General features: G+C 39.6%; 1 protein-coding gene across 1 annotated transcript; it reads right to left on the reverse strand.

The window, feature by feature from the left end:
• Nucleotides 1–7,765: 7,765 nt before the first annotated feature.
• LOC123940896 (keratin-associated protein 13-2-like) lies at nt 7,766–8,349 on the reverse strand. The gene has a single exon (XM_046003873.1). The coding sequence runs from the start codon at nt 8,288–8,290 to the stop codon at nt 7,766–7,768; it is 525 nt and encodes a 174-aa protein (XP_045859829.1). The 5' UTR covers nt 8,291–8,349.
• Between the last annotated feature and the right edge of the window lie 283 nt (nt 8,350–8,632).

Consider the following 8,632-nt stretch of genomic DNA (forward strand, 5'->3'; position numbering starts at 1 on the left):
TTCTTTTCCTTCGAGGATTTGAAAAATGAAAAACCGAATAGAACTCCCTCGCATGACTTCGGTAAACGCAGGCTTGCGGTACGAAAGCCTTCCCCTCCATGTGTTGACAATCGATTAGGAGAACATTTCCACATCAAACTCCCGGAAGGGAGTTTGCGGCTCCCAAGGCCGTGCTAAATGTGGTTTGACTGTTTGTTTTTCCTGCTTTACCTAGCACAATAATGGACCATGAGAAATCATCCTAAAATTGTTGAAGCTAAAGCATTTTTCAAATTTGGTTTATAAGCTAGAGAAGATGAACAATCAATGACACCTCTCCACCTTGCAGTATCCATAGGACAAAAAAAATGAAGTCCTCTGGAATCAATTTTATAGTTAAGACATTAACCTCTGTGGTCATTTGCCCGGCAGGAGGAGTAAGCTGTTAAAAACACAGAATCAGCCACTATTCACTACTTTTATGATTATGAGTGTGATAACAGCTTCCCTTTCAATTACATGACTGGGATTATTTTGCTGGTAAAGTACCAAAAAGAGAGTGTATGTCAAAAAATAAATTTAGATGTTATCCATTTGCAAAAATTCTCCAAAAGAAGGACAATACCTCGTTGCCTGGAGTATAGATTTTGACTAAAACTGATTTTGACTAAAAGTTACAATATTATCTGGCCTGAAGAACTTGGGAAAACTTATGGGTTGTCTCCGTCAACCCCATCATGGACAGGGGGCAGGGGAGTGGGTGGGACTGTAATCTTCTTTCTTTTGGAAATTCACAATATCCTTAAGCATATTTTAAAACTCTGAAAGGGGAAAAATGCAAACCTGATTAATTCGGTTAGTCCAATATTCATCACATAAATGTAAATTTATATCTAATCTATTATGTGTCCCTTAAGACTAGTGTTCCAAGAGATAAACATTGGGAAGTGGGGCTTTAGTCATTTGGAGTAGAGGAACTCTAGTGATTCCATCAAGAAGCAAAATGGAGATTGATGGGAAATCTTACAAATTCTGAAATAGACCCCTGGTGAACATAGAAGAAAAGAACAACTTTGGGCAATTTCTAATCCTTCGACTTAATTCTCAAACTGCATATCTACCCTTAGCAGATAAAGAGTTTCCATGCATCAATGATGACTGCATCTTGTCACTTTAACTCACAGACATTAGCATAACCCTATGAATCTTCCAGAAATTCCCATTATGAACCTCGTATCGCATCTTATCAATTGATAGTCTACTTACATTTTCAGCATATGGTTAACTTTCATTTAGCTGGGTTTTTTATGTTTGTTTGTTTGTTTGTTTTCAAATAATCATAGACTCACAGCAAGTTGCAAAAATTACACATAGAATCCCTCGAACATAACCCAGTTTCCTTCAATAGTGACGACTTAACTAACTGTGCTACAGCGTCGAAACCAGGAAATTGACATTAGCTCAAAACTGTCAGACTACAACCATGTTCAGTTTTACCAATTTAAACATGCACACACGTGTGTGTGTGTGTGTGTGTGTGTATAGTTGCATGTAATTATATCTCATGTATAGACTTGCGTAACCACTGTTGCAACAAGATGGAGAACTATTCCAACAATGGCTAACTTCTTCACGTTAGGGAAAAAAAAAAAAAGGTAATAAATCTGAAATATGGACCCCGTGTTGTGGCATTATATTTATATAATGTTATTCAATTTAATTACATCTGAGGTTTTAAACGAGTGAAGATTGTTTTTCTTAAAACAATGATGTCAAACAGTGGTGTGACCATTGAGGTGAAGTGAGGGGTGGGGCAGGGCAGAAAGAAAGACCTAGTCAAAATATCCCACCACTTGGGTGCCTGGGTAGCTCAGTGGGTTAAGCCTCTACCTTCGGCTCAGGCCATGATCTCAGGACTCATGATCCCAGGGTCTTGGGGTTGAGCTCTGCCCAGGCTCCTGGAATGGAGCCGCATGTCCTGTTGGGCTCCCTGCTTAGCAGGAATTCTCTTTCTCCTTCTGCCCCTCCTCTCCCTCTTGTGTTCTCTCTCTTTCTCTCTCTCAAATAAATAAATAAAACCTTTAGCCCCCCAAAAAAATCACACCCCTATGTAATAATATCCCTTTTCCTCAAGTCACAAGTAGACACAGTGCCATTAGAAAAGTATAAATTGAAAGAGTAGCTCTTTCCACGTAATAGTGTATATAATTTCCTTTCCTTATTTTCTATATTAAAGGAAAAAATGAGGTTCACATGTATTCCATGTTTTAAAACGTTTTACAATTAACGTTTTTGATTTCACATACTGTTGTCAGAAGTCTTGAAAGACTGAATTAGGGGACCTGGGACTGAATTACTATGTGGCCTGTCTTGCTCACCTTTCAGGGTACCTGTACTTTTTATTGCTTTTGATCTGTTTTGTTGTAGAAAATTAATAATAATAATGCAAATTATTCTTGTCCATAGAAATGAAAATGATTTCTGTCTAGGGCCATTGATTTTTCACTCGATAGAGTGACCACTTTGCATCGATCTTTGTAAATTCATTTCAGCATTTCTGACAGTCTACATAACTGTATCCCTTGACTTCTCCTTCCAGCCACTTGTACCTTTCCACTGGCCCTTTCATTTATTAATGGGTTCAATAAGATATTTCATGTGTGTTTTCTTTTTGTGTACTTGAGAATCATGATTTTACTATTTGAAAAGTTATCTCAGTATTATTACATTTTATATTGCATCCCATTTTACATATTAGCCTTCTGTCCCACCCTTTTCTGGCCACGAAGAATCCAAACTGTAGTGGGGGCATTAAGAGCCCTTCCCCCACATCACACTATTATCATATAATATGAATAGGTCTATAATGCTGAAAGAAATCTTAGAGGTCACAGATTATAAAGGACTATCTCATTTTGCATGTATGGAAGACAATACACAGAGATGGGGGTGATGGATATAAGATCAAAGTCTGGTTAATAAGAGAACCAGCACCAGAACCCAACTCTCAACATATTTTTTTTTTGCTCTATTTCCCAGTTGATAGTGTCATAAAAGGAAAAGGAAATTACAAGATTTCAAAAGCCTGGTCTACTGATAGTAATCCTACATATGGCAATATTTTTCTAAGTTGGAAATTTAGTGTCTATTTAACAAAAAGATCAATATTTCTTTAAAAACTAGAATATCCAAAAGATATACCAGACCACACACACTAATGAAAAATAATAGAGTGCACAATTTTGGTTCCAGTAAGTTAAATCTCTACAATCTCATTTTTCGTCATTATTTTATACTTGCTTAAAGGATCTACTTCATTGCAAAGGATAAGCCTTGAAATGCAACATTACTAAGATTTTAATAATTTTAAATAGGTGAATCAAATGGAAGGAGTGATGGGCAAAGACTATTTTTCTCTAGGTAGATGGTAGGTAGGTATATGGTTGCTTGTCCAGTTTCTCTAGGTAGATGGTTGCTTGTCCAATTTCTAAGGGTATCTTAGAATAGGTACAGTTTATCTGGGAAAAGGCCACAGTCCAATAAGGGAATATTCATTATTTGACAATCATAATTGTGTAGAGAGGGCTCAACATCACCAGAAGCTTGTGTAGTCTGTGCGTGGAAAATACGATCATGCAGCAGTTTGATGAGTGATTTATACATAGAGACTGGTTGGCAAAATATCCAAACAATGTACAGAAGCAGATAGGTTGGGTGGCAGAAACAGCGTCCACAACTGAGAAGTAGCAATTATTATGTCCCTAGACCCAAGACTCAATGTCAGCAATGTGGTGGGGCCTGCGGAAAGCAACAGTTGTTGGCTAACATGTATGTGACAGTCAACGTACATGGTAATTAGAGAGTAGATGTAAACACACTCCAGGACTGGGGCTTGGGTGTATGAGTGGAAACCTGGGGTGTATCCTTCAAGAAGGTAGTCCCTTGAACAACTCTGATGGTGAGTGTACCCTTAAGAATGTGAAGCCGCAGTAAAGCAAATCAGTGGGATGAGAACAGACACAGCAGAACGCAAGGAAATCAGACAACCCCCTAAGGGTCCGTGAGGGAAACTCTCAAAGCAGCGGTAGGTAAGGCACAGCGAAAAGTATGATTTCCTGTTGAATAGCTGCATAAAGTATTTTGAACTTGAGAAACAATTCACGTTTCCTTAATTCCGAGTGCAGTGCCTCTGTAGTTATAGTCCACATCCCGGAACTCTACCCTGTGTGTGTTAGCATTTTATTAGATTATTAATTGCAACTGAATGAGTCCCCAGTCACAGAAATAAGCACATTAATTTTGCTTCCCAAGAATAACAGGAGCCCAAAGAACCATTCCCGTGTATCAAATATGAAGGCTGTTTTTTTTAATCAGTGATGTCTCGTCACTCCAGACACAGGCTCAGGCTTTCTTTCTCAAGCACTGGTGTGGCTACTGTCTCTATTTCTGGATCTGTAGGTTGCACCAGCTCACTTTTTATTATTATGCAATCTCTTACCTTCTTGTGCCCAGATTTCAGAGCTTAATAAAAAGAGCCTGCCGCTTTCCTCCTTGAACCTCAGACATTATCTTCCAGGTGATTATGCCCTTGTTTATGCAGTTACCTCTCCTGAGGCTCCCTTGCCACCCCCTTAAGCCCACCCCTCACACCAACATAATAGGAGGAAGTTTGTCTCTTCCACTACATGTGAATTAGCTCTTAATAGGCCAAAAAGTCTTTGTCTTTTCTGAGTTCCCAGCATTCTTCACAAAAGAGCTGTAATGCAAAGTTCAAATTCCAAATATATTTAGTGAGCTGAATTCAGAGTAAGGAGCTGATGTCATCTAATGTAGTAAGGGCATTAGAAGTGGGGTACTTACGAGTGAGCAGACTTAGCTTGAGAGGTAAGCGTCCCTCTTCTGTCTCAGCTTCTTCCTAGCCAACGACAGAGCCCTGCCTACCATTACACCTTGTCACTATTCATTCAAAAAAACAATGTTACCTGGTGCCCAGACTCAATAGAGCACCAGAATGTGGATGTGGAAAAAAGCAGGGTGCACATAAAAGGTGAAAAATCATGGAGTGAGGCAGGTCAGGAGGGAAGGAGAGAGAGAGAGAGAAAGATGGAAATATGAGAGAGAAAGATGGACATATGAGGGGAAGAGAGAGAGAGAGATGGAGAGGTAGAGAGAAAGAGATGGAGAGGTTGAGAGAGAGATACGGAAGTATGAGAGATAGAGAGATGGAGAGATGGGGAGCAGACAGAGAAGAAAAGCAGAGGGCTGAAAGAAGAGAAGGGGAAACTAACAATGATGAGATACTGAGAAAATCAAGAGGCAAAGAATGAAGGATGCAAAGACTATTCATCATGTCTGCTCCCTGAAAGCTGAATTTGGAAAAACTTACATATTAAAAGTATACCGATGTATATATTTCCTCTCTCTTCTTTTGCCTCTCTGCTTCAATTTTTGGCCGTTCACCTCAAAGATTCCGTTTCAGTGGGGGAAAATCTCCAAGTCATTCCAGAACTAGACACTCTATATCACTGGATCCTTCCATCTGGGGGTTGTTCTCAGTTTTAAACATTATCTGTACTCATCACTCTTGTGGGGCCTCATGCCTTCCTTCATTGAAAGTAGAATTGCATTTGCTGACTCTGTCCCAGGACTTTCTCACTGGCCATACTACTGTGACCCTCTTAAGTTTGCTTCCCCAAATGTTTTCTTTAATCTACATTTTACTCATTCTACATTACTTTAAGAAGGAAATAGTAGTTCACCCTCACTGGTAATGGTTATAGTTAGACTTGTAGAATCATTTTGTCTTACTAATAAAATTTTTAAGTGTTTCTTCACACCATAGTCTATACTATGAGTAAGTCTGCACTTGGCTGGCACATTTTTATTGATTATAACTCTTTGAATGTGAGTGACAGGAATCTTACTTTATTTTAATTATTTTAATTAGTTTAAACCAAAAGAAGACTTTATTGGCCCATATAACCAAAGTACTAGTAAAGCTGGCTTAACTAGTAAAGGCTAGTAAAGCTGGCTTAAGGGATGATGGAAATCAGAAGCTCCTGTGTGACCAGCAACTTCTATGTCCCTCCTCTTTATTCCTCTATTTTCTGTCTCTTGGGCACATTTCTGTGCACAGGAGACCTGGTTCCCATGCGTCCATGCTTAGTCCATGAATGTCTTGGATATAAGAGAAAAGGAACAGGGCACCTGAGTGGCTTAGTCGGTTAAGCCTCTGCCTTCAGCTCAGGTCCTGATCCCAGGGTCCTGGGATCGAGCCCCACGTTGGGTTCCCTGCTCAGTGGAGAGCCTGCTTCTCCCTCTCGCTCTGCCTATTTTACTCTCTATCTTTGTGTCAAATAAATAAACAAACCTTTAAAAAAAGAGAGGGAGAGAAGAAAGGAACCCTCTTCTCTCAGCTTCAATTAGAAAAATCTTGAGGAAAATGTATTAGGGAAGACAAATCAATAAACACTCATGGCACATAATTAGAGTACGTGGTAAATATTTGTTGGTGATTTCCCCCACTCATGATGAGTTGTCATAAATATGTTATGAAAAAGTTTTAACTGAATTATAATGCTACATTTAGCCTCTGAAACAAAAACTTAATCATATTAAAAATAAACACATAGGGTATTCTGCCTCAGATCTGTGTAGTATCCTACAAAGATATGTCTGCTTTTCATTACCACTACTGAGTAGTGGGTCCCAAGGATACCTGCATGGGTTATAAGATTCAGAACGTGGAAAGTTATCTAATCTTACCTCCAATTCAAAGGCAGAAGTCACTAAGACAAACATGGGATTTATTCATCTTCTACTTGTTGAGAAACTGAATAGCTTCAAAGTACCTGTGTCATAATAATTTTGTAAATTTACAATTCACAAATTTATATTTCTTTATAATAAGCCAAAATATTTCTCCCTATAACTCTTTTCATTCCTCACAGTTTTAAACTTTTAAAGTTTATCTGTCTCTCTCTTCCATACACACACAACTGAATAATCCATATTTTTATATATTTAAAGACAATCATCATGTCCTATAGGATGTCCTATAACCCCTAACACTTCATATTTTCACTTTTTCGTGTCAGTATATCAGATTCATTCAATAATTTATATATTTTTTAAATGCTTTTTCATCCAGTTAACATCACAAGATAAATTCTAATTCAATACTATTTTGAAAATGTAAACTCAAAACCAAATAAACATATGTTCAAAACTAGATGCGCATACTGAAAACATGCTGAGAATGTTGACTTTATATGGGCCTACTCTCAATAATAAAAATCCTACCAGCTTCGGAAGACATGCTCACTTAATAGCTCTTAGTCAGTATACTGCCCAGAGAACTTCACCATACACGTGGCCTCATGCCATTTCCTAAGGAAATCCAAACCTATTTCCTAAGGAAAGCATTCTGAGGGTCTGGAGCCCCAAAGATAGATCGCAAATCAGACTTTGAAAATCAATAAAGAACAATGAGAACATTCCAGATGAAGGAGTAAATGTGTTTATTAGGTCAAGCAAAACTGAACTTCCATACATTTTATAAGAAGAATTTATGTAATTCTTAGTCAATTGTTCAAAATTACAGGCACACACTTAATATTTTGGTCATTTGTTAAGTTCACTGAGGGAACTAGTCTATCAGCGGATACCTGATGCCAGACAAAGGGTGAAGAGCTGGCAGTAAGAGGCATTCGCTGACAAAACTGACAACACTACAGCAGTAGCTCCAGGTAGAGAGTGAAACATTTTACTCAAAGCATCTGGAAACTCAACAAGTTGGTCTACAGAAGGCTGATCTATAGGTTGGCCTGTAACAAGAAGACTGGCAGTTCCTAGAAGCCAAGTTGGTTGGATCCCAGAATCTGGATCCATAGCCCAGTGAAGGGAAACCACAGACTCCACTCATGGATCCGGAGCCTTGGGATCCACAGCCCAGTGAGTCGCAGCTTCTGGATCCATAGATCGGGGAATGGCAGCTGCTGGACCCAATGCCCACAGACCCAGAGCAAGTCGTCTGGCAGGGATTGCAAAGTGTGGAGGTCCTTGGACTGTTGCAGGATGTCTGGCAAGGTCTGGACACCACGCGGGATGTCTGGCAGCTGGTGGGCTCACAGCAGGTCTCCTGACAGCCACTAGCAGGGGAGGAGTTCAGCTGACAGGTGCTGGGAGAGCAGGAGTCAGTGCGGTAGACCAGGTTGCTGGGGCAGGAAGAGCCACAGGAGGAGTTTACATAGCGCCTGTACCCTCCAAAGGAGCTGGAGGAGACGTTTCCAGAGCAGCAGCTGTAGGACATGTTGGCAGGAGATGTGAGTTCAGCTGAGTGACCGTGAGGAGATGCTCTGAGTTTCAATGCCATAATCTGGACTCCAGGTTATATATACTCTTAGAAATGGGTGTGTCACCATCCAGATGCTCCCTCCTCCTTGGTTGTCACTTTATGCAAGAATGCCTCGCTAGGTTATTGCCTAACTCTAATTTATCACGTCTTCACATAGTTAATTGTGCTTCAATCATTCTGATACACCTTGGAAGAAGTTACTCAGTTTCTTTGCCCAGGAATTCTCTATGAATTGACCTTTGAAGTTATACATCATCACACTTCCAAATACCCTGCCCCTTTTTATCTATGTGGGCC

The sequence above is a fragment of the Meles meles genome, chromosome 4 (assembly GCF_922984935.1).
Source record: "Meles meles chromosome 4, mMelMel3.1 paternal haplotype, whole genome shotgun sequence".
Lineage (NCBI taxonomy): Eukaryota > Metazoa > Chordata > Mammalia > Carnivora > Mustelidae > Meles > Meles meles.

Excerpts from the sequence above, each read along its gene's own strand:
- LOC123940896 (XM_046003873.1), bottom strand. The coding sequence starts at position 8,290 with ATGTCCTACAGCTGCTGCTCTGGAAACGTCTCCTCCAGCTCCTTTGGA.